This window comes from Muscardinus avellanarius (genome assembly GCF_963383645.1).
Source record: "Muscardinus avellanarius genome assembly, chromosome: 1".
Taxonomy (NCBI): domain Eukaryota; kingdom Metazoa; phylum Chordata; class Mammalia; order Rodentia; family Gliridae; genus Muscardinus; species Muscardinus avellanarius.
Window position 1 is genome coordinate 126,771,576 of NC_137786.1, and position 25,892 is coordinate 126,797,467.

The following is a 25,892-nucleotide window of genomic DNA, read 5'->3' on the forward strand; positions in this document are numbered from 1 at the left end:
CATCTCTGAACTACACCCCCAGCCCCCCCTTTTAAATTTACTTTGACTTGAGGACTCACTAAGTTGTTGAGGCTGGCTCTGAACTTGCAATTCTCCTGCCTCAGCCTCCCAAGTACTGGGATTACAGGTGTGCATTACCATGCCCAGCTATGTTTCGTTCTTCTATCAACACATACTATTTGCCTGCATCTTTGTACATATAAGCATAGTATTATCTTTAGATTCATACTTAATATAATTTTTGTAAAATTGAACAAACATCATATTTTAAGTATATGCAAATTGATCTATATAACTTACTTTCTTCAGCCTAAATGGCTCTATGGTGTTCAACTGTATAACTATACCACAATTTATTTAGCCATCCCTCTACTGATGGATACTTAAGTTGTTCCCATGATTTCTTATTGCAGCAATAATAAATTAGCATCCTTGAATGGGTGTATGTGTACAAGGGGGAGTTGATTTGGATGCACCCAGAAATGGAATTGCCATGTTGAAAGGTGCACACATTTTCAGCTCACTAGATACTGTGAAGTGCTTTTATCAGCCATTTCAATTTGTACTCTCATCAACAATGTGAGGTAAATGATATTTGGGCTTAATCTGCATTCCTGGTCAGCAATGTCTTTTTATATATTGTTGAGTCTGCCTCGAACTTGTGATTCTCCTAACCAGTATCTTTTCATATATGTCTGTTAGGTGTGTGTGTGTGTGTGTGTGTTGCTGGGGATGGAACCCAGGGGCATTCTGTCTCCAAGCTATATCCCCAGCCCTATTTTTTATTCTTTATTTTGAAAGAAGGTCTCACTAAGTTGCGGAGGGCCTCACTAAGTAGCTGAGGCTGGCAGCAAATGCGTGATCCTCCTGTCTCAGCTTCCCAAGTGCTGGGATTACAAGTGTGCGCCACCATGCCCGGCTAGGTATTTGGTTTTAATCTGTGAATTGCCTTTCTATGTTCTTTGTTTTCCTAATTCTTTTGCTTTCTACTTTTTCCTCTTTTTTTGCAGTGCTAGGGATAGAACCCAGGGCTTTGTGCACGCTAAGTGTGTGCTCTACCACTCAGGCACACTCGCAACCCTTACCTGATTTTTTTATTATGCAACTCTTACCTGATTTTTTCTTATGGTAAAGTACACAATCATAATGTTATATTTACAATCTAAGTCCTTGTTAAGTGTAAAGTTCAGTGGCATTAAATAAGTATATATGGTGGTGATAATAGCACTCTCTCTATATATATTGTTTGGCTGGTCTTCAACCTGCGATCCTCCTGTCAGCTTTCCAGGAACTCGGACTACATGTGTGTTCTACTATGCTTGGCTAAGACTGTGGGATGTGTGTGTGTGTGTGTGTGTGTGTGTGTGTGTGTGTTTTACTGGGAATGGAATCCAGAGGCATTCCACCTCCAAGCTACACTCACAGCTCTGTTTTATTCTTTTATTTGGAAACAGGGTCTCACTAAGTAGCTGAGGCTGGCCGTGAACCTGCGAGCCTCCTGTCTCAGCCTTCCAAGTACTGGGATTACAGGTGCATACCACCTCATCCCCGGGACCTCAGGTCATCCTGAGTCTGTACTGTTTTCCACTGCTTTGAGCCCACTGCAGCTGGGTCCTGGCATTTTGTCCAAGCTGGTCATCTTGAAGAGTAAGTGAGGTGGAAGGAGGTCTCCTGAGGAGTAGGTTGTCTCCAAGCACTGAGCACTCCTGGGGCCAACCAGTGTCTTCTGTCTGACGTCGGCCCCTGCTGTGGCCCGGCACCTTGGGAGCTGCTAGTGGTTAGCTGAGTCAAAGTTGGCAACGGCCAGTTCTGTGGAAACCGCATCTGCCTGGTGATAAGGGCGTCCTTGTGAGGGCAGTGACGAGCATTTGTCAGATAGCGGCAGAGGGAGCTCTGGTGTGAACCTCTAGCAAGCCCCAGCACCGCGTTTGCCTTCTTGTAAAATACGAGCATGAGATGTGTTAACTTGTTGATGCTTTTAGTTCAGAGTTGTTCTGCTTATTTGCTTTGGTGAGCAAGTATTAATTCAGATGTCCATTCATTTAAATAGTTGTTGATTACCTTTCCCATGCCAGAAATACCCTTTGGTTTTGGAGAGACTTGGACACAAGATGACCTTGTGTTCTTGGAACATACAGCCTAGTGGACACTGGAGACAGTGTAGCGTAACTGCTCCCACAGGAGTGAAGCAGGTGATGTGACAGAGACAGATGTAGGAGTGCTGTGGCTCCTGGCATTGGGTGGTCCAGAGGAAGGCATGGCCAGGAGGAGGGGAGGCTGGGAGGGAAGTCTGGTCTTGAGTTCCAACCACTAATTCCAGATCCCCCAGCTGGGCATGGTGGCACATGCCTATAATCCCAGTACTTAGGAAGCTGAGACAGGAGGATTGCAGGTTTGAAGTTAGCCTCAGTAACTTAGTGAGACCTCAGCAATTTTGCAAGACCCTGTTTCAAAATAAAACATAAAAAGAGCTGGGGGTATAGATCATAACTAGAACACCCTAGATTCAACCACCAGCATGCCCTGCATCCTCTTCCCAAATATAAAAACTGAATTTCATACTATGCACAACTGTGTATCACATTGAGCTGAGACAGTCCAAGACTATCCCCGGACCTCACTAGCATTTACTAAACATGCGTTTTCTCCCCATGATACAACTTTTACCTCACATAACAACATTTGCATTCTGATACACATGTGCGAACACACACCCGCCCTTAATTTGAGAATGGAGGCTAGGCAGAAGTGGGGGGTCAAAGCCAGTAGTTTCAGTTTTGGGGTCCTTGTCAGGGCAGGGTGACAGGGCATGGTGTTTTAAATGTTGCGGGATCTGGAATTATTATTACTATATTGTTTTGCATGTATGTGGTATTGGGGGGGTAGAACCTCGAACCTGTGATTCTCCTGTCTCAGCCTCTCAATTACTGGGATTACAGGCATGCACCACTGTGCCCAGTTTTTATTTGCCTGTGTGTGTGTGTGTGTGTGTGTGTGTGTGTGTGTGTGTGTGTAACTGGGGATGGAACCCAGGGGCATTCTATCTCCAATCTACACCCCCAGCTCTATTTTTTATTCTTTATTTTGAAACAGGGCCTCACTAAGTTGCAGAGGGCCTCACTAAGTAGCTGACTGCAAACCTGTGCTCCTCCTGTCTCAGCCTCTCAAATGCTGGGATTACAAGCACATGCCACCATGCCTCGCTTCTATCTGTTCTTTTGATCATGGACATATGGATCAAAAGATAGTGTTCTTATAAATAATTTTCTTCAATTCACATTTTATGCAGTGGCAGTTTCTGGTCTTCACCTCATGTATGAAGATAGTGTACTAGCCAGGCATGGTGGTGCACGCTTGTAATCCCAGTACTTGGGAGGGTGAGACAGGAGGATAGCAGGCTCACAGGTTTATGGCCAGCCTCAGCTACTTAGTGAGCCTCTCTGCAATTTAGTGAGACTTTGTTTCAAAATAGATAATAAAAAAATAGGTCTGTGAGGAGAGAGAAGGCTCTGGTGAGCCAGTTCCTTCTGCTTGTCCACCCAAACTTTGCCCATCAGTGTGGACTCTTGAAGATGTGTTAGGGGATAAAAGACAAACAAGCAAACAAAAGATGTAAGAGGGAGAGTTGGGGGAGGTTGGGTATGGGCAGAGCAGAGGCTGGACTTGTGGGCCAAGGGACACTTTTATCTTATCTTGAACTATGCTTCCATACCCAGGGTTCCAGTGACTCAAGAGAGGCACCACCACCCAGGGAAGAGATCTCTGGATGCTGATGTGTTTGAGACCTTAGAACTCCAGGGCTATAATGACTGCATCTCAATCACCGGGGCCCCTCCCAAGACTTCTCAGAAGTCCTGTAAGACTCCCCCCAAAAAATCCAACTCCAAACTGTATCTATTATGAAAAGATACTTTACATAAACAATGATATATCAGGCAGGACAGGGCAACAATCATTAAGAGTATACAAGCTGGGCGTGGTGGCGCATGTTTATAGACCCAGCCTTCGGGAGGCTGAGACAGGAGGATCGTGGTTCGCAGACAGCCTAAGCTACTTAGACCCTCTGCAACTCAGTGAAATCCTGTTTCAAAATAAAGAATAAAAAATAGGACTGAGAGTAGCTCGAAGGTAGAATGCCCCTGAGTTCCATCCCCAGTATTGCAAAAAAAAAAAAAAAAAAGTATATAAGAACTTTAAAAAAATTTTTTTTGGTGGTACTGGGGGTGGAACCCAGAGGCTTTCTACCTCTGGGCTATACTCCCAGTCCTTTTCTATATTTTATTTGGAAACAGGGTCTTACTAAGTTGCTGAGAGCCTCACTAAGTAGCTGAGGCTGGCTTCAAACCTGTGCGATCCTCCTGTCTCAGCCTCCCAAGTGCGGGGATTACAAGGGTGCACCACCACGCCCGGCAATATACAACAACTTTTGAACTCTTGGAACCTCCCAAATTAGAAAGCCATTATCACATAAAGGTCAGCCTTTAAGTGATGCTCTAAACAGTGTAGAGGGAGGGTTGAGGTTTCACATTTATCATGTTGTTTAACAGCTTTTCACAAGATGACGGTGGCTTTCAGGAAATGAAATGAAAGGGGTGAGATTATCAATCTGAAGATCCACAGTCTAGAAAAGGAACTGCTCTTGAGGGACACACACTCAGTGATGTCACTGGAAAGCCCGGACTGCCTGCCATGCTGAGAAAACCGATATGAAGTCAGCTCCTAACAGGTCTCTGGGTTTAGAAGCATTGAGTCTATGCTGCTGACGGAGAAGGAGAGGCTGTGAAGTTGAGTTTGGCTGGGCGTGGTGGCACAAGCTTGTAATCCCAGTACTTGAGAGGCTGAGACAGGAGGATCACGGTTCGTGACCAGCCTCAGCTACTTAGTGAGGCCCTCTGCAATGTAGTGAGACCCTGTTTCAAAATAAAGCATAAAAGTAGGGCTAGAAGTGTAGCTGGAAGATAGAATGCCTCTGGGTTCTATCCCCAGTACTGCAGAAGAAGAAGAAAAAAAAAAAAGAGTTTGAGTTTCCCACACCAGAGGCATTTGTGCCAAGATGACTGTGTATGCCAGCGTCAGAGTCTCTCCTCCAGGGAGCTGAGAGGGACTCTCGCAAAACTAGGGGGGAAGCTGGGTGTGGTGGGGCACACTTGTAATCCCAGGACTTGGGAGGCTGAGACAGGAGGATCATAGGTTTGCGGCCACTTCAGCTACTTCATGAGGCTCTCTGCAACTTAGTGAGACCCTGTTTGAAAATAAAGGATAAAATATAGGACTGGGGATGGAGCTCAGAGGTAGAATGCCCCTTCAATCCCCAGTACTACCAAAAAAAAAAAAAGGGGGGGGGGAGGTGTTTTTCCCATAGCCATTTAGCTTTGGAGACATTATATTAGTGACATAAGTTTACAATATAGGGTGTGATAACAACATGGCTTTTTTTTTTTCAGTACTGGGGATGGAACCCAGGGGCATTCTATCTCCAAACTACACCCCCAGCCCTATTTTTTATTTGATTTATTTATTTATTTATTTATTTATTTATTTAGGTGCTGGGGATGGAACCCAGAGGCTTTCTACCTTCAGGCTACACTCCCAGACCTATTTTGCATTTTATTTGGAAACAGGGTCTCACTAAGTTGCTGAGAGCCTTACTCAGTAGCTGAGGCTGGCTTTGAACCTGCGCAATCCTGTCTCAGCCTCCCAGGTACTGGGATTATGAGCGTGTGCCACCATGCCCAGCTTTATTCTTTAATTTTTGGAAATAGGGCACCACTAAGTATTAGCTGAGGCTGTCCACGAACCGCGAACTGCAATTCTCCTGTTTCAGCAGGACTGAAATCCCAAATGATTGAATTACAAGTGTGTGCCACCTCGCCTGGCCAACAACATAGCTTTAAAAAAGAAAGTAAAATGAAATTCTGCATTTTTATAGAACTTGATTAAAAAATAGCATTTCAAGCCGGGCATAGTGGTGCATACTTGTAATCCCAGCACTTAGGAGGCTGAGACAGGAGGCTCGCAGGTTCGAGACAGCCTCAGCAAGTAGTGAAACTCTCATTAACCTAGTGAGACCTCATTTCAAAATAAGAATAAAATAGGGCTAGAGGTGTAGCTCGGAGGTAGAAAGCCTTTGAGGTCATTCCCCAGAAACACACACACACACACACACACACACACACACATATACACACACACACACAGTATTCAAGCTGGGCATGGTGTCACATACCTGTAATTCCTGTACTTGGGAGGCAGAGACAGGAGATTTGTAGGTTTGAGACTAGCCTCGGCAATTTAGCGAGATTCTCAGAAACTTAGACCTGTTTCAAAATATAAAATAGGGCTTGGGGTTCAGGTTCAGAGGGCATGGTTCAGAGGAAGAACACTCCTGGTTCAATTCCCAGTACCCCCTCCTCACACACTCACACACAGTATTTCAAACTGTACCATCACCAGAAGTACACAGTTATTAAAAATACATGGCTTTCACTGGCCTCTCCAGGACCTTCAGCTTTCTGTGCGTGGTCCGTCTGGGCATCTCCAGTTCCTGCGGGGTTATTCCCATCCTTGCCAGCATCCACTTTTCCCTTTGAGAGCCCTTTCTCCCTTCTTTGCAGGGGCTTTTTTAGGCCCGGGCTCTGGCTTTGGAGCAGCAGGTTTAGCAGACAACCTTGCCCATCCTCTCTGCTGTTTGCCCTCCACCTCAGCTTTATCTCCTTTAGCATCCCCTGCGGCCTTTCTCTGGGGCCTGAGGGCGACAGTGGAGGGACGGAGGTGCTGGATGTGTGTGTGCCACACCTGGTGTCGCGAATGTTTCTACTTTGAGATGCCATCGGGATGGACCGGTCACATTGCAAGTCATTGATAGTCACTTGGGACTTGGAGCCATTGTGTGGAGCAGGGCAGGGCTGGTGCCATCCATTGTTTCCAGAGCAGGCACTGGGGGCCAAAGAAGGGGCCTGGCAGCACTGGCAGCAGGCTGAGTACCAGCCCCGGACACACTCAGGCCTTCAGCCTGAGATTCTTGGTGTGAGTCGCTCCTCCTGGCTGGAAGACATTAGCAGGAGGCATGCCCTGGAGCCCAGGCTAGGGCTGGATCTCTCCTTATTTATTCATCCTGGGCCTGGCCTGGTCTCCTGACTCCTACTCCGTCAAGGAACTTCAGCTTTCTAACCCCGAGGATAGAATTTAAAACATCTGCCCCTCCTGGCAGGCACCAGAGTGTGACTTTGCGGTGCTCCCTGTGATGTCCTGTGACCGGCAGCTGATGTGGTGGATGACAGCATTTCTGCAGTGCAAGGCTGTGGGGAGGCCCTGGAGCCCAAGGGTGGGGAACCTGAGCTTGGGGGACTTGAAAGCCACTCTCATCCTCCCACTGTGGTCTTGGTGTAGTCACCCTGCCCTCTGCTGCCTCCCAGGAGCTTGGGGGAAAGGCAGCTCCTCCCACCCGCCACGCTGTGATTACTGTACAAAGATGGGGTGAAGCTTCCAAGCTCAGCTAGAGGCTGCACCACAGCTGCTGGAGGGGACTGGCCTCTCTACTACGTCTCCACTCTTGTTCCGCCTGTTCTGTGACAGTGACATCCTGGCGAATAGATCCACGTGTTAATTCAGCAAATTCGCATCAAGAGCTGACTGTGTGCTGGGTGCTATTCTGGACACTGGTGAAATAGTAGCCTGGAGTGAAACAGCATCTTTGCAAGCAGGGGAGGGAATCCTCAGCATTGGACATGTGAGGAGCTGCTGCTGGGGAGTGGAGACTTTGGGTAAAGAGCCAGAAGATCACTATCTGAACCCGCGGTCAGGGGAAAGCATTCCTGGCTGGAGGAGCAGCCAGGTTAGAAGCCCCCTGGAGGGAGCAGGCTGCTAGCCTCATAAAGACCCTGCAAGGCTGGGCTGGGTGGCATGGAATATTCCAGGGGAGACTTGGGAAAGGAGGAAAGAGGTGCTGGCTGTGTGGATCCCTATAGGTCAGAGCAAGGCAGTGGGCCTCCCTCTAAGTGAGATTGGGAGGGCATTTGAGCAGAGGAGATGTGATAAAGATGATCAGTCTGTTCAGAGGAGTTGCAGTCAGCTCATCATCTGTACCCAAGAGTGGTTGGTCAGGTAGATTATAACCCGACGGGAGGGCTCCCATACTTGGAACCTCAGCTTGCATACCTAGCTGTTGTGTTAATGCTATTACACTCGCGGTCCAACTGGAGGCCCCTCTGGAATATTGGCAGCCAACACTAAGCTGAGAGGAATTGCGGTGGGATACCCTGGACACTCACACACCTTGACAGGCTGGAAGTGCGTGGTAACAGATGCAGCCATCCTGCCCCGAGGTGCAGAAGTGTCCCCACATGAGTGCAGGCCAGGAGACTTGGCTTGCCAGCAGAGGGATTAAGTCCCTCTATGGTAGGAGGTGGCAGCAGGAATGCAACAGCTTGCATGGAGGCTGGAGGCTGGGTGTCCAGCTGGAAGGCGTGGCACTCCCATGAATGCAGCTGTGCATGTTGAAAACACTAGAGCACCCAGCCTCCCTAGTTGCTCCAAGGGCAGCAGGGGACACTCAAGGAAGGCACTCTTTAATGGCAAGTTTTCCTTAGAGAAAGCAGGGCCTCTAGATAAGGGATGGGGCCTTACAGGGACAAAAGTAAAGTCTCTACCCTACTCTTGACTAGCAGGATTTACCCATCCTTTTAGTGTCTGTCTGTCTGTCTGTCTGTCTTTCCTTCCTTCCTTCCTTCCTTCCTTCCTTCCTTCCTTCCTTCCTTCTTTCTTTTTGTGTTACCGGGGTTCCTGGAAACCCTTCTACCTCCGGGCTACACTCCCAGACCTATTTATATATATATATTTTAATTTGGAAACAGGGTCTCTTAAGCCAGCGAGTCTAGCTTCAAACCTGTGTGATCCTCCCGTCTCTGCCTCCCAAGCGCGGGGATTACAAGCGTGCGCCACCACGCCTGGCTCATTTCTTATCTTTACAACAGAGGTGACTACAAAGTTTGATGTACAAAATGCAGAAAATACTTGCCCTCAAAAGTTCCTGGTGAGGCCGGGTGTGGTGGCACACGCTTGTAATCCCCGCGCTTGGGAGGCAGAGACAGGAGGATCGCGCAGGTTCGAAGCCAGCCGCGCGCGCTGGCTTAGGAGACCCTGTTTCCAAATATAAAATGTAAAAATAGGTCTGGGAGTGTAGCCCAGAGGTAGAAGGGCTTCCAGGAACCCCAGTACCACCAAAAAAAAAAAAAAAAGTTCCTGGTGTAGCCGGGCGTGGTGGCGCACGCTTGTAATCCCCGCGCTTGGGAGGCAGAGACAGGAGGATCGCACAGGTTTGAAGCCAGACTTGCTGGCTTAAGAGACCCTGTTTCCAAATAAAAAAAAATATAAAAATAGGTCTGGGAGTGTAGCCCGGAGGTAGAAGGGCTTCCAGGAACCCCAGAACCACCAGAAAAAAAAAAAAAGAAAGAAAGAAAGAAAAAAAAAAGTTCCTGGTGTAGTTGTTCTCAACTTTTGGTAACATTTGATTGGGTCCAGTGGTATGCACCAGTAATCCCAGTATTTGAGAGGCTGAGACGGGATGATCACAGGTTGGCAACCAGCCTTAGTAATTTAGCAAGACCCTCTTTTCAAATAAAAGATGGAATTGGGCCGAGGTATAGCTCAGAGGTAGAATGTTGCTGAGTTCAATCCCCAGCACTACAAAAATAAATAAAATAAAATAAAATAAAATAGGGCTGGGTTGTGGCTCAGAGGTAGAATGCCCCTGGGTTCAGTTCCCAGTGCCAAAAGGAAAAAAAAAAAGTGATTTAAGCATGAAAATGTGGGGAGGAGCAGGGAAGGTGGGAGGGAAGGGAGGAGAGAGAGGCGGGGATGGTGTGAAGTAGAGACAGGGTTTTGATTTTTAGGAAAAGGGAATTGGGAGTATGTATAAGTCAAAAAAGAGTAAAGAAGGAAGGAGGCAGGAGGGTTAGGGTGAGAGAGGATGCCATTGATTGGAACCAATTCTTAGAAAGTGATAGTGGTGCAGGGGGATCCAGTGTCCAAGCAGAAAGATGTGCAGAAAGGAGAAGTGGTGGGTAAGTCTTGAGGTGGCCACAGGTAACTCAATTTTTCTTTTAGAACAAGAGACAGTGAGATTGACTTGAGGTTACAGAACCAGTAAGTTAACCCCAAGCTTCTGTTCCGGCTGTTCTTCCCAGGCCATTGAGCCACATCCAGGTGATGGGTTCAGGGCTGAGGACCTGGCTTCAGCCTGTGGCCTGGGGGTTATGTAGGTGTGCTCCTCTTGGCCCAGTGAGTATCTGCTCTGTTAGGCTGTGAGCACCAGGAGCAACGGGAGGCAGGGTGCTCATCCCATGGGCCTTATTTCTTCACTCCGTGTCCCAGTGCTGTCCTTGCATGAATCTCGTGGGAGGGCTCACCAGCTTACTTTAGCCAGGGACACCTGGGTTGTTGGCAGGATACCAAGGGAGCAGCCAAGCCTCCTGCTCTGGGTCAACTTTGCCTAGCAGGTTGGATGAGCTGGTCTCTTTGGTCATAGGTGGACTCTGGCGTGCCTTGGACATGAATGGACCAGATGCTGGCTTCCCTACCCAGGTATCTCACTGTGACTTTTCTCCTGCTCTTCTGCACCCAGGAGCTGGGTCAGCAGTGTGGGGCAGCTGGTGGGAGAAGGCTGTAAGTCTCCCGAGGCAGTGGGCAGCACAGGTAGCCTATGCTTCTGAAATGCCCAGGGCTGCCAAGCAATCCTCTGGTCTCAGCCCTGAAAGGGCACAGGGTGGGCTCAGTAAATCCCTGATTGGGTATCAGAGCTAGCCCTAATCTAGCCAGTTTGCTTAGCACAACACTGGCTCTTTTTGGGAATAACGACACACCACTACAGAACTTTACTGGGAAAGTGATTAAAAAAAAAAAAAAAAAGGGCTGCATGCTTGGTTGTGTTGGTCTGGTCCAGGCTTCTCATCTCTGACTGCCAGAGTCTTCCCCCAAGTTGGGCTTAGAGCATGGATCAGCGCCTGTCTTTCAGTGACTGTGGAGCATTCTCTTGGCTGCGTGTTAGAATCCCAGAGAAGGTGGTTTGGGTTTGTTTTGTTCTTTAGTACTAATGCTTGGACCCCTAACTAGCTGAATAGAACCCTTGGAGAATGGGGTCTAGACATCTGGGTATTTTACAACTCCCCAGATTATTGCCTTTCTGCTGCCAGTGTTAGAACTTACTGATAAAAATGGAGTTGATGTGAGAGGGAGTGGATCCTGGTTAAAGAAAAAGGAAGATCAGGAGAGAAAAGAGGGCAGGAGAGGGTCCAGTTGATTAAGTCATGAAATGTTAGGGCTGAAGGGATCCTGGGTCAGAGCCTTGTAACCTGGTGCAGTCCCATCCAGACAGCAGGGAGCTGGTTAGATTGCAGATCCCCTCCTCTCAGGCCCCAGGTACACATCAGAATGCACACATCAGGATTTGAGAAGTGTGCTTTCCAGGTCATACAGTCGAGTGGCTGTTCACCGTGTCTACATTTTAGGATCACCTGAGTGTGTAAGCAAATCCTGGGGCTAGACCAATTTGCTCAGAATTTTTAGGTGTGAGACCCAGATAGCCATTTAAAAAAATATTTTTAAGTATCATAGGCAATTCTCACATCCAGCCATTGTGCAGAACAGCCTCCCTGACCAGTGCTTCTCAACCTTGAATGTGGGATCATGTTCAAAGGCAGATTCTATTTTGTGGGTCTGCAGGTGCCCAAGATTCTGTATTTCTAAGAAGGGTCCTTTCAGTGCCCACACTGCTGATCTTACAAATGTATTTGGAGTAGCAGGGATCTATGAGGCTGACTTCCCAGCTGAGGCTGTCCAAGAACCACGATCCTCCTGTCTCAGCCTCCCAGATGCTGGGATTATAAGTGTGCACCACCACACCCAGCCCTTTTTGGTATATTCTACCTTGTGCCAGGCAGCATGTTGGAGGTTGTAGCTGGAACAGAACAAACCTGATTCTGACCCCTCACCGCTTTTATTTCAATAGGGAACAGACAGCAAGCAAACACGTAGCTAAGCTAATAATAGATCAGAAGAAGGCTAGGAAGAAGACAAGAGTGCATGTGGTGGGGAGTGACTTGGAAGTTGCTGTGGGTGGGGAGAGCTGTCTGGGAGCTATTAGAGTCACGACTTAACTGGGAACTTCTGATTATAAACTAACTTTTCAGAACTGGGGTATAGCTCAGCAGTAGAGCACATGCCTACAAGGCAAGAGGCCCAGGAGTAGGGGAATCTCTAACTTCACTGAGGAGGGATCCTTTATTTCTTCTGGGGCGCATACCTGGAATCCCAGCTACTTGGGGATATAAGGCAGGAGCATCACAAGTTTGAGGCCAATCTGGGCAACTTAGTGAGACCCTGTCTCAAAAAATAACAAAGACTGGGAAAATTGCTCAGTGGTGGTGTCCCTGGGTTCAATCCCCAATACTGCAAAACAGACAGACAACTCCTTCAGTGTTGGCAGACTAAGTGGAGCCTGGGGAACACCCCTATTGGGAACCAGAGCATGGAGGCTGTCAGAGAACAGCTCTCAGAATCGTCTCAGTTTATAATTTGTAACAGAGACCAGGTGTTGTCCAGGTCCTGTCCCCACCCATACTCATTAATCTCAGAGAACACACAGCACTTCCTTCCCTTGTTCATCTGAAAGGCGCTTACCACGTGTGGAAAGCCCATCCCAGGCCCCACCCGAGCTGACCCAGGCAGTCAGGTCTCCGGGAGCTGGAATGTGTGTGCGTGTTCAGGGCTCTCAGGTGACCCTTCTGAGGCAGGTCAGGGGGAAATGCAGTGCAGATGGAGAGGCTGGTGCTCGGTGTCCTCTGTATCTCCCTGTGGCCTTGGAACTTCTTACATGGTGACTCAGTGGTGTGGCCCTGGCTGAGCTGGTGCTGGAGGAGGCTCCCCACTGCTGGATCTCACTCAGCCCTTTACTGGAAGTGTCTCTTGACTCCTCTGGCCAACTAGTCCATTACAGCTTCCCATTCCACCACCATTTCTCACAGGTTCACTGTACGCCTTGGGTGGGAAGGTTAGGGCTACCGTGTGCCTGGGGTCAGTGTCTCAAAGGGCTGGAGGAAGCCAGGCCTGGTGGTGCATGCTTGTAATCCCAGTACTTGGGAGGTTGAGACAGGAGGATTCTGTAGGCTTGAGGACAGACTCACAAGTAGTGAGACTTTCATCAACCTACCAACACACTGTTTCCAAATAAAGAGTAAAAAATAGGATTGGGGTATAGCTCAGAGGTAGAATGCCCCTGGGTTCAATCCCCAGTACCACAAAAAGTAAAAAAGAAAAGAAAAGGGCTGGAGGGCCCTCAAAGCCCTGTCCTCATGCCCAGTCTCTGGCACCAGCACAACTGGTTGATAGGAGTTGTGGGTAACTGATAGGTGGTGGAGTGGCTGGACTCAGGAAGCCTTGGAGGGTGGGGAGAAGATGAACTTCCTGTAGATAAAATATGAATCAATCTCTGGTGCTGTTAGCTCACCTCTCCTGTCAAAAGTGGTGGGTGGAGCTGAGCATGGTGACACAGGCCTGTAATCCCAGTACTTGGGAGGCTAAGACAGGAGGATTACAGGTTTGAGATCAGCCTTAGCAATTAAGACCCTCAGCAACTTAGCAAGACCCTGTTTCAAAGTAAATAATAATAATAACAATAAAGGGGCTGGAGGTGTAGCTCAGCGGTAGTGTCCCTGGATTCAATCCCCAGTGCGCGTGTGCGTGTGCGCGTGCGCGCGCGCGCACGCGCGCGCGCACACACACACACACGTAGGTGGAGCTAGGAGCAGGGTTGCACTTCTATATTTTGAGGTTATTTTCGGCAACTCAGGAGGCTAAGGCAGGAGGAACTGCAAGTTTGAGGCTTTGTCTTAAAAAGGGCTGGGGTTGTAGCTCCGTGGTAGAGACCCTGTGGGTTCAGTCCTCAGTAATCCACACACAGGCACACAGAGTGGGAAAGGGCTGGGGTGGGTTCAGTGGTAAAGCACTTGCTTAGCATGAGTGAGGCTCAGCATTCCATCCCCGCACCGCAGCTACTCCCTCCCAAGCTGACCCTCTCTAGGTCAGAAAGATGGCGAGGGGCCTTCACTGCAGAGATCAGAATAGACTAGTCTGGTTTGGGACCTCATCTCTGAGGGCTGAGGCCTCAGTTTCCATTCCTGTGGCAAGGCCCCACCTGGATCCTTGCTGCTGCCTCTGGAGGGGTTAGAGGCATGTCCAGGGTGAGACAGGTGGCTCTGGGGATGCTGCCCCAGGGAGTGGCTTTGTGTTTTCTGGAGGAGGAAAGGGACGGGCGGTGGCAAGAATGTTTGTGGAGCCAACTAGACAGACACCTGGGACTCCTACCTCCTAGGTGGCCCGAGGCAGCCGGGATGACAGTTCTCCCCAGGAACCCTGCTACCTGCTGAGAAACATGATCAGCAAGTCCCGTGAGTGTTGTCCAGGGGTCCCCCATGCCTCAGGACTGGCCTCCAGAAGCCACCCTCAGCAGCAGCCCGGCACCTCCTGGGGTGGTGGAGGGTCAGACTGGGAGCCAGGGACCCTCACCTCTTCTGGAGAGATAGTGGAAACACTCAGGTCCCAGCCCTGGGCTAGGCGAGGGCCAGGGACTGGGTGTGCTGAAGCTGGGGTTAGAGGGGCCCAGAGCGGGGCAGCTGAGCAGGTGGACTGGGCTGTACCTGCCTGTTTCTGCCTCCAGCTCCTCTGTGCATGTGCCCTGCAGGCTGGAAGCTCCTGGCCATGTTGGCGCTGGTCTTGGTCATCATGGTGTGGTATTCCATCTCCCGAGAAGATAGGTACATTGAGCTGTGAGTACACATCTATGTCCTCCCATTGGGGCTGCTCGGGGAAGGGGTGGTCGCAGGGCATGCCTTCTCTTGGGTACAGAGTCCTTCTGAGATGGAGGGTGGGTTTGGATGGCTCCACTCACCCCTACCAAGGGAGTATGGGTCCTCGGAGGTTTGGACTCAAAGTGGAATTTGGATTGAGGAGATTCTACCCCTGCAGGTCCTTCTCCAGTACCTCCAGATCTGTGTGGCATGGGACAGGTATACGTGGGGTGCTTGTTTCTTAGATCTAACCAGGGGTTCTGTCTCCTCTCTTCTTTTTGTCTCCAGTTTTTATTTTCCCATCCCAGAGAAGAAGGAGCCATGCTTCCAGGGTGAGGCAGAAAGGAAGGCCTTTAAGATCTTTGGCAAGTAAGTACAGAAGGCTGGGAAGGGCAGGGTGAGACATGGGGTAACCCATGGTTCAGGGGTTCAGCCTCAGCACTGGCTGGCTGGAGGAAGAGGGTGGTGATGGTGGACGTGTGTTAGGTGAAGCCGGGGAGAAATGGAAAAGCTGTGTAATGTTAGCCAGGTGCCTGACCTGCTCTGGCATCAGGATTAATCCTCTTTTTATCACCACCCTGTGCAGCCACTCCCGGGATCAGCCCATCTTCCTACAGCTTAAGGATTATTTCTGGGTCAAGACACCATCTGCTTATGAGCTGCCCTTTGGGACCAAGGGGAGTGGTAAGTTCCTACCCAGCTCAGTAGGTGCCCTGGCTCATAGGGGCCACACTGTTTGCTGCTCCTTACCATTCAGTGCCCAAGTTCTGAGCCAGGACCAGGTACCAGGGCCAAGCAGGAAAAAGGCAGTCAGGGCTCTATGGGGTGGAGCAGGGCAGGCAGCCTTTGGGTGGTGACTCGCCCCAGTTCCTTCCCTTCATTCTTTTTGTAGAAGACCTGCTCCTCCGGGTACTAGCCATCACCAGCTACTCCATACCTGAGAGCATCCAGAGGTAAGGAGACATTCCTCCCCTTTTGAATCTGGGTGCCTTTTCCTCCCTCTTGTCACAGTGTGAAACTCTTATGGCTAGTGCTAACCCAGTGAGCCTCCAGTTGCTAGTCCTCTGTGGCCAGTTTAACTTTCCTTCCTTCCTAGCTTGCCTGTCTCCAGGCAACATACCCTGGGCATGTGGGTACCAGAGAAGGCAGAGGATGCTGAGGGGATTTCCATGGCAACAGGAAGGGCTAGGCAGCAGCCAGTGGGTTGTGTACTGGGGTTTCTTACTGGTACTCCCGTGAGCCTTCCCTCTGTGCTCTGTTGAGCTGTTTTTCCCTTTAAGGCCCAGGACTGCAAAGTCAGTGTGACCATAAGCAGGGCCACTTGGGATGGCGGCTCCACAGGGACCAGGGGCAATTGGAAGCTGAGGACGTGATCCTGGGATAGATCTAAGGACAGATTTAAGGACAGCGAAAGTTAAATAGAGCAGGGGCCACTTTGGGGTTTGATCACTCCTCTTTCCATGACAGTCTCAAGTGCCGCCGCTGTGTGGTGGTGGGCAATGGGAACCGGCTGCGGAACAGCTCCCTGGGAGATGCCATCAACAAGTACGACGTGGTCATCAGGTGTGTGCGGCTGCCCTTCTCACTTCTGCTTGGATACTGGATGCCTCTAACTGGGGACTGTAGGCAGGCTCAGGTAAGGGGCCGAAGTGACAGGCATCCTTTCCTCCTCTGCCCCAGATTGAACAACGCCCCCGTGGCTGGCTACGAGGGCGATGTCGGCTCCAAGACCACCATGCGTCTCTTCTACCCCGAATCCGCCCACTTCAACCCCAAAGTGGACAACAACCCAGACACACTCCTGGTTCTAGTAGCTTTCAAGGCGATGGACTTCCACTGGATCGAGACCATCCTGAGTGATAAGAAGCGGGTAAATAGTGGGACATGTGGGAGGAAGAAGCCCGGGGATGGGGGCACGGTCTGAGTCAGGATCCCACGCTCCACAGATGCCTGCAGTGCAGTCTTAGAGAGCTGTGAGCAGGCGGCATGAACCAGGCTCCCAGCATTCAGCACCCCAGGCTCCCTGCCAAGGACAGTGTCCTGCAGGGCTTCTGATAAGCCACCCAGCAGCCGCTCCGGAGCCTGGAGAGTCAGGCCGCCAGAGGCTCTCCCACACTTGAGGGCTGTCTGGGCCGGGGATGTGGCCAGAATGTGTGTCTGCCCGTGAGAAACTCGGGAATGGAGGAACCCTCCAGCGGTCCCCTCCAGGCAGGCAGAAGACAGAGGGTAGGCCAGAGGGATGAGCTTGGAGGCCTTCCATGTGGTCCCCAGAAAGAGCCCACTCCTGCACCTTGCCATTGGGTCCAAGATGGAACTGTCCCATCTGGCATTTATTCAAGTGTTTAGGCAGCCTTAACTCAGGGCCCCTTCTTGTTTGGATATTTGGATGGCGGGACCTCATACTCTACAGCCTCTTGAGGGGTGCCCCTCCTCACCTCTCTCGCTCCATCACTCTCTGATTGCCATCTCCAAGCACATCTCTTCCCTTTCACATGCACTCTTTTTTTTTTAAATTTTTTTTATTAAACCCAGGGACATTCTACCTCTGAGCTATACCCCCAGCCCTTTTTAATTTTTTTCTTTTGTTTTTATGGTATTGGGGACTGAACCCAGAAGCACTATCTCTGGGCTACGCTCCCAGACCTATTTTATTTTTATTTTTGAAACAGGGTCTCCTCCTCCCCCTCCTCCTCCTCCTCCTCCTCCTCCTCCTCCTCCTCCTCCTCCTCCTCCTCCTTCTTGAAATTCTCTTGTACTTAAACATATCAAATGAAGTCAACCATTAAGCCAAGCATGGGAAGGAGGGATGGGGAGGGAATGGGGCGGGGATTGGGTAGGGGCTAACTGGGTGATGTGTGCATGTATGTCTACACAAGTTTTTTACCCCATTATGATGTATGTGCGCCAATAAAAAGAAATAAAAAAAAAACAGGGTCTCACTAGGTTGAGGAGAGTCTCACTACTTTCTAAGCTAAGTATTGAGATTATAGGCATGCACCACCACGCCTGGCTTCCCCAGCCCTTTTTATTTTTTGTTTTGAAACAGAGTCTCTTGCTAGGTTGCTCTGAGCCTTGCTAAATTGCTGAGGCTGTGAACCTGCGAGCCTCCTGTCTCAGCCTCCCGAGTACTGGGATTAGAGGCATGCACCACCATGCCTGGCTTCGCCTGCACTCCTGCAGGCCTCTGCCCTCACCTGGATCCCATCCCCTTGGCTCAGGAACACCAACTGGGTGGACTTGAGAAGCAGGTCTTTACCCACTCTCGCCTCTCTCCCTTTTAACCTTCCTATCCAGGTACGAAAAGGGTTCTGGAAACAGCCTCCCCTCATCTGGGACGTGAACCCCAAGCAGGTTCGGATCCTCAATCCCTTCTTCATGGAGCTCACTGCTGACAAACTGCTGAGCCTGCCGATACAGCAGCCTCGCAAGAGTAGGCAGGTGATGATGGGCCGGGGTCAGCCTGAAGGTCGGTGCTGGGGGACGGCGGCTCAGAACCCAGGAGAGGGGAGGGTAGTAGGAGACAGCTGCTTACACTGCACCTTCAGGAACACACCTGTAATCAAAGGAAGGCTTCTTAGAGAGTGCACTGGGCAATTGTGGGGCAGCTCCAAAGTGGGAATCAGAGAAGGATGCGTGTTAGATTTGGGGCTGGAGTTAAGAGGATGTTTTGGGCTGGTCAGAATTTGTGTGTGTTGGGAGTTGCTGGAACGGTCTTCGGAGTGGCTTGAGCCTGTGCAGAGTTCTTGTTAGATGCTTGGGCTCATCTTCTCTTGGCGCTGTTGGCCTGATGGAGTTAGAAGAGGCTTCTGCGGTCGGTCTTGCCTGCCGTGGTATGCTCTGGTGTGTCAGTTTTGGGAGTCACAGTGTAGTTTTGTGAGTTATGGTTTTGGTTTCAGCTCTGTGTCCTGGTGGTCGTCAGCTGGGGAGCTTAAACACACTTTGTAGCCTCCCAGGACTGTCTCCTTGTGTCTTAGACACTGTGTGGGGGGGGCATGAACCAGCAGAAACATGAGTCTGTCACTTGTACCCTGGGGTTTCTTGTTTACATTGTGGGGATGATATTCATTCTGACCTTTTAAGGCCATCATAAGATTTAAGAAGATGATTAAGGCCGGGTATGGTGGCACACACTTGTAATGCCAATACTTGGGAGGCTGAGACAGGAGGATTGCAGGTTTGAGGCCAGCCTTAGCAATTTAGTAAGGACCTCAGCAACTTAGTGAGACCCTGTTTCAAAATAAAAATAAAGCAATAAAAAAGAAGATTATGTAAAGTGCCTATCATGAAGATTGGAGTATGATGCCTGCTCAATAGTACTTGTCAAATTTTGAATAAATAATTGTATGTTTGTTTAAATTTGTCGGGCATGGTGGCACATGCTTGTAATCCCAGTACTTGGGAGGCTGAGACAGGAAGGTGGCAGGTTCCTAGCTAGCTTTAGCAACTTAGTGAGGTCCTCTCCAAGTTAGTGAGACTTTGTTTCAAAACACAGAATAAAAAAATTGGGCTAGGGATGTAGCTCAAGGTAGAATGCCCTTGGGTTCAATTCCCAGTACTGAAAAAAAAAAAAAAAAGTGTTACTGGGGATTGAATCCAGGGTGCTGCAGGATATCTCCAGCCCTTTGAAACAGAGTCTCATGAAGTTGCCCAGGCTGACCTGGAATTTGCTGTCCTCCTGCCTCAGCCTCCCAATTTCCTGGGATTACACGCTTGTGTCACTGTGCCTGGTTAATAATTTTATTCTTAATTTTGTTGTTGTTGTTGTTGTTTGTTTGGGTACAGGGGATGCAACTCAGGGGCATTCTACAAGCCCTTTTTATTTTGAAACAGGTTCTTAACAAATTGTTGAGGGTTTCTTTAAGTTGCTGAAGCTGGCTTTGAACCTGTGAGCCTCCTGTCCCTGCCTCCCAAGTACTGGAATTATGGGTGTGGTGGTACACGCCTGGTATGATTTACTCTTGGTGTCTACTGTGACTCAGTGTCACATGTTAAACACCTATGTTCTCCTTTCCCTAAGGAGACACAGCCTACAGACCAAGCCTCCGGTTGCGATGTGGTGTGATCAAATGCCACAAAAGAATGGGTCACAGGGCTGTGGACTTGGAGGAGGGGCACACTTCTGCTGAGGGCAGTGTGTGGGGCTCCCCAAGGGAAGTGGAACAGGGGTTGGGCCTGGCAGGATCATGGGGCCCCTCAGGCAGGGAACTGGGGAGAGGCTTTCTGTTTGGCAAGGCCTCACAGCTTTCTAGCCCCCAGGTTGTCCTAGTAAAAGTGAAATTTGGGGGCAGCAAGGCTTCGATGCATAGGTAGGCGTATAGATAGAGTGAAGGCTGGCATGGGGCGTCAGAGAGGTGGAGCCTGGGCCCAGATCCTGGCAGTGAGAGGGAAAAAGGAGGGACTGGCCATGTTTTTTTTTTTTTTTTTTTTTTTTTTTTTTTTTTGGTGGTACTGGGAGCCTTTCTACCTCCAGGCTACACTCCCAGACCTATTTTTACATTTTTATTTGGAAACTGGGTCTCCTAAGCCAGCGCGTGCGGCTGGCTTCAAACCTGCATGATCCTCCTGTCTCTGCCTCCCAAGCGCGGGGATTACAAGCGTGCGCCACCACGCCTGGCCGACTTGCTGGTTTTCTGTGGCTATCTAAGTACTTAATGCAAGCCTAGTGGCCTTCCACACTGCGCCTGCCCAGCTCGTGTCCTGTGGGCTCTTTGAACTAAGTTCCTATCTGCAGGCTCTGAGGGAAAATTAGCTTCCAAGTTCACTCTTGTTGCACGTATTGGGTTCCTGTAGTTTAGGACTGAGGTCTCCAGGTCCGTGCTGGCAATCAGCGGCATGAGGGGTACCCTCGATTCTGGGAGGCTGCACTCAATCTTGCCACTTGGCTCCCTTCATCTTCAAGCTAATGATAGGCTAAAGCCTTCTTGTGCTTCATATCTCTGACTTCTTCCAACTCTGATTTCAACACATAGTTTTATATATGTACCCAGGAGCATTCTACCTCCGAGCTACACCCCCAGCCCAATTTTTTATTCTTTAAACAGGACTTCATTAAGTAGCTGAGGCTGGCCTCGGACCTGCGATCCTCTTTTGGGATTACGAGCATGCACCACCGTGCCGGGCATCGGCAAACAGTTTTAAAGGGTTAGGTGATTAGGTCAGCCCATCAGGAGAGTTTCCCTCTTATAGCCAACTGTGCCATATAAAGTAACATAGCAAAACATAATTATGGTCATCCCATTGGCTGTTTCCACATACTGTAAGGGGAGGCGATTATACAAGAGTGAGGGTCATTAGGGGTCCTCTTATGATTCTTCCTGCTACAAACTATGGGTGGAATTCAGAGGTGTTGAACCAATTTTAGTCCAGCTTGGACATGTAGGTGGATAGTAACATACTTAACTAATTCAGAGAGCGCAGGGAAGAAGAGTGTGGTGACTTCAAGGAGCTTGTGTCTAGGCTGAGCTGTCTAGGAGGTGGCAGCGTGTTTTTCGGGGTCTCAAATTGGATGAGCGACCATGGGGGTGCTTAAAGCAACAAGGGTGAGCCAAGTGCTGTGGCACACATCTGTAAACCCAGTGCTTGAGGAACTGAGACAGAAAGATTACAGGTTTGAGGCCAGTCTCAGCAACTTAGTGAGACCCTTAGCAACTTAAGGGTCTCACTAACTTAAGACCCTGTTTCAAAATAAAAAGGGTTAGCCGGGTGTAGTGGCACACGCCTGTAATCCCCGGGCTTGGGAGGCTGAGACAGGAGGATCGCATGGGTTCGAAGCCAGCCTCAGCTACTTAGTGAGGCTCTCAGCAACCTAGTGAGACCCTGTTTCCAAATTAAAAAAAAAAAAAAAAAAAAGGTCTGGGAGTATAGCCGGAGGTAGAAAGCCCCTGGGTTCCACCCTCAGTGTCACACACACACAAAAAATAATAATAATAATAATAAATAAAAATAAAAAGGATTGGGGGCATAGCTCAGAGATGGGAAGCCCCTGGGTTCCAAGAAAGAAAGTAGAGAGAGAGGAAGGAAAAGAAGGAAGGAAACAAAAACCAAAGCAACAAGAGTAAAAAAGAAGATCCTGGCAGGAAGTAGGAATGAGAAGGCAAGAGGGATGCTGGGAGAAAGCCGGCGTCAAGAGGCCTGAGGAGGTCCTGGAGATAGCTCCCGCACAGGAGTGGGAAGTGCTCTGCAGGGCGGGTTGCTGGAGCTGAGGAAGGTGAGATTTATGTTCAATATCAGGTGGCTCATCCCCGTGGATGCATTAAGAATGGAGGAAGTGAGGTCCTTACAGCAGTCCGTAAGATAGCTAGGAAAGGTATAATTGAGTCAGAATAACAGCAGCTACTGCTTAATAGATGCTAAGACAGCCGGGCGTGGTACTCGAGAGTCTGGGACAGGAGGGTCATAGGTTTGAGGCCAGCCTCAGCAACTTAATGAGACGCTGGGCAACTGAGCAAGATCCTGATTCAAAATTTAAAAAGGGGTAGGGATGTAGCTTGGAGGTAGGATGCCTCTGGGCTCAAGCCCCAGTACCAAAAGAGAGACGGAGAGCGGGGAGAGAAATACATTCCTATCCCACGAAGGGCCACTCATCCGGTGAGTGTTCAAGGCCCCAGATCTTCTGAATGGGGTGTGCTCCGAGGAAGAAGGGCAGATCCCTTCCCCTTCGAGTGAGTCACTTCCTATTTGTAATCCTCAGCTCCCTCCTCAGTGAAATGGGGCCAATAACAGTAGCTACTGGCAAGTGTTTCTGGGAGAACTGGGTGCTGTATGACACTGTGTTGATACCTGTCGTAGAGTCTGGCTGGTACATAGTAAGTTCTCCAAAAGTAAGAGATAGTGTTAGGATGATTTCTGTTATTGTCATCCTGATTGCCAGTGTCCTCCCTAGGGACCAAACCCTCCCCAGATATGTAGAGTTGCATTAGCCAGTATGGTAGCCGCTGGCCACATGTGGCTACTTAAACTCAATCTCTCTTTTATTTTTTTTTGTGGTACTGAGTATGGAGCCCAGGGGCTTTTCGGCTTTTCTACCTCCGGGCTATACTCCCAGACCCATTTTATATTTTATTTGGAAACAGGGTCTCACTAAGTTGCTGAGAGCCTCACTAAGTAGCTGAGGCTGGCTTTGAACCTCCTGTCTCAGCCTCCGGTCTTGATCCTCCTATCTCAGCCTCCCAAGTGCTGGGATTACAAGCGTGCACCACCATGCCCGGCGCTATTTAAACTTAAAATTTAATCAATTAGGGCTTGAGTGTAGCTCAGTGGCAAAGTACTTGCATGGACTGTATAAGGTTCAGGATTCCATTGCCAGCACTGTTAAAAAAAAAAAAAAAAAGCCAGGCATGGACCACCATGTCCAGCTCTTATTTATTTATTTATTTATTTATTTATTTATTTATTGTGGGGCTGGGGTTGGAACCAGGGGCATTTAACCTCTGAGCTACACCCCCTGCCCTATTTTTTAAGTTCTTTATTTTGAAACAGGGTTACTAAGTTGCGGAGGGCCTCACTAAGTAGCAAAGGCTGTCCAGTGAACCTCGATCCTCCGGTCTCAGAATCCCAAATGCTGGGATTATAAGCGTGCGCCACCACACCCAGCTCATGTCCAGTTCTTTTATTTTGTATTTTGGAATAGACTCATAAGTTACTGAGTGTCTCACTAAGTAGTTGAGGCTGGCCTCAAACCTGAGATCCTCCTGTTTCAGCCTCCCAAGTACTGGGATTATAGGCATGTGCTACCACACCTAACATGACTGAAAATTCTACAGAATAAAAACCTCAGTTTCTTAACGGTACTAGCCCTTTGGGTACTCGGTTAGCTAGTGGCTGTCCTGTTGAACAGCACAAAGAAAGAACATTTCATGACTGTAGAAAGTTCCTTCAAATTGCACTGGCCCAGAAGATGGGGTGGAGCAGGGCTCCCATAACACTTTACCATCCCTTGTCCCTCAGAAGCCGACTACAGGCCTATTGGCCATCACCCTCGCCCTCCACCTCTGCGACTTGGTGCACATTGCTGGCTTCGGCTACCCCAACGCCTATAATAAGAAGCAGACCATTCACTACTATGAGCAGATCACGCTCAAGTCCATGGTGGTAAGTGGCCCTGCCCGGGAGCTCAGGGGTCCAGGCGGGTCTGGGGACCAGAAAACCAGAAGGAAGCTGGGTGATGCCCAGGTGCCTGGAGGTGGCTCAGCATGAGGTCATTCAGAGTCAGAACTGGTACCCAAGCATCCCAACTCCCCAGCCAGCATCCTCTCTATTCAGCCACATGGGTCCTGTCTCCCTTCTGAGAACCGACACAGGGAAGAAACTTCCCCAAAATGTGGGGCCCTGGGAGGGACAGGGAAGCCCCAGGGAGCTCCTCAGCTGCTTCTTTGACTGTCTCCACAGGGGTCAGGCCACAATGTCTCCCAAGAGGCCCTGGCCATCAAGCGGATGCTGGAGATCGGAGCCATCAAGAACCTCACGTACTTCTGACTTAGGCGAGAGCTCTAACCTGTCGGTCACCCACGCCACGGCCTGAGCATCCCTCGTCCATGGCTGTGGGGGTGCCTGGTGCCAGCATGGCCCACTTGGACTCACCACCCCCCGTTTGGGAAGGGGGTCCTGGGACTGGTACAGGCTGAGATGAGGCCGTGCCCCTGGCTGCTCTCACGGGGCCCTGGTCCAGTCAAGGCCGAGGCACCGGACCTCCGGGAGCAGGGCCAGAGCGGGGAGGGGGGGTTCATCGCTGAGAGTCCTCTTTCCGCCAGCACCGAGAGATTATTTAATGGGCTATTTAATTAAGGGGTAGGAAAGTGCTGTGGGCTGGTCCCGTGGCATCCAGAAAGGGGGCACAGTACAGTGTTCTGCCCACCTTTTATAAAAACTTACTTGTGACGGGCCCACCAACGCCTAGACCCAGAGCTGGCCTCCCAGGAGGGCGGGGCATGTGGAGAGGGTGGGTGTCTTCCAGAGAGGGGCTGCTACCTCCCAGCAGGCATGGGAAGAGCACAGGTGAGGGGGTTCCACCGAGAAGGGGACCTCAACCAGAAAAGAGGTTTCAAACCTACTATTAAAATATTTTTCCTAAAACGGAAGCGGTGTGAGACCCTGTGTGTTTTTAGCTTGAAGAAGGCACAGCTGAGGGCACCGTGGTGTGCCCACAGCAGAGTGTGGCCCTTGGTGGAATAACTATCCCTGAGACAGTGCGTAGTACCAGTCACGCACCATCTCCCTAGCATAGCCGGTGAGCAAGTGGTGCCCAGAGCTGGGTGTCTGTGGACACCCAGCCCGACATCCTGCATCCTGGTCTGTCTCCCAGGGGAAGGGAAGGAGGAGACTGGAAGATGCCAGATGGGCGTGGCAGACTCCTTCCCTGGTCTTCCTTCCTCTCTCTTGCTTTCTTCAGTTACTAAAAATCTCATGCTGGGAGTTGTGGGTTTTAAGGACAGGGGTGGGGCAGACAAAGAAAGCCAAGTTTTCCTTCTCAGATTAAGTGGGAATTATAAAATGGAGTTTGTGGAAGGCCCTGCCAGTAGCACCGGCTGCCAAGATTGGGGTGGGCAGGGCTGGAAGGCAGCGTCCGAGGGATTTGGCAAGGCCTGTCAGCCAGCCACCCAGCCAGGGGATGAGATGGTTTCCTCCCCAAGTCCTCAGAATTTGAATAGCCCTGCCGTTTGCCTGTCTCCCCAGCCTTTGTTCTCCATCTTCCCAGACCCTACTCTGCTGCCAACTGGGCCTCCTGCCACCCCCACAGCTGTTCCTTTACATCTGGGGCCAGGAGGGAGCACTGGAACTCCCCCCAGGAATTGGAACTCACAGCTGTGTTCCTGGCTTTCTCGGAAAGAGCTGCAGGCTTGAGGTTTTGAGGCAAGCCAGGCTGAGACGGGAAAGATATTGCAGGGTAGGGGTTTAGGAGGAACAGAGGGGTATGACACAGTGCTTGACCGAGGCTTGGAAGAGTGTTGGACTAACTTAGAGAACAGCCTCCCTCGTCCTGCAGGACACTCTGAGGACTGTCCCAGGGAATGGAATTGCCTGCAGGCTCAGATGCCAGCCACTCTGCTGGGGGGG

The 25,892-nt window shown here is 50.0% G+C and overlaps 1 protein-coding gene across 2 annotated transcripts in view; it reads left to right on the top strand.

The window, feature by feature from the left end:
* The window catches only part of ST3GAL4 (ST3 beta-galactoside alpha-2,3-sialyltransferase 4), a gene marked incomplete at both ends in the record, with an annotated part of 36,828 nt that extends 12,514 nt beyond the window's left edge, over positions 1 to 24,314 (top strand). Inside the window, 11 exons of one of the 2 annotated variants that reach the window (XM_080701166.1) lie at positions 10,549 to 10,581; positions 14,366 to 14,441; positions 14,711 to 14,819; positions 15,129 to 15,209; positions 15,427 to 15,524; positions 15,733 to 15,793; positions 16,308 to 16,403; positions 16,521 to 16,710; positions 18,135 to 18,278; positions 23,787 to 23,930; positions 24,228 to 24,314. In XM_080701166.1, the coding sequence (XP_080557292.1) occupies positions 10,549 to 10,581; positions 14,366 to 14,441; positions 14,711 to 14,819; positions 15,129 to 15,209; positions 15,427 to 15,524; positions 15,733 to 15,793; positions 16,308 to 16,403; positions 16,521 to 16,710; positions 18,135 to 18,278; positions 23,787 to 23,930; positions 24,228 to 24,314 (1,119 nt within the window). Of the gene's footprint in view, positions 1 to 10,548; positions 10,582 to 14,365; positions 14,442 to 14,710; positions 14,820 to 15,128; positions 15,210 to 15,426; positions 15,525 to 15,732; positions 15,794 to 16,307; positions 16,404 to 16,520; positions 16,711 to 18,134; positions 18,279 to 23,786; positions 23,931 to 24,227 lie in introns of those variants that run through there. The other variant, XM_080701165.1, reaches the window with a different exon arrangement.
* Positions 24,315 to 25,892: the final 1,578 nt, after the last annotated feature.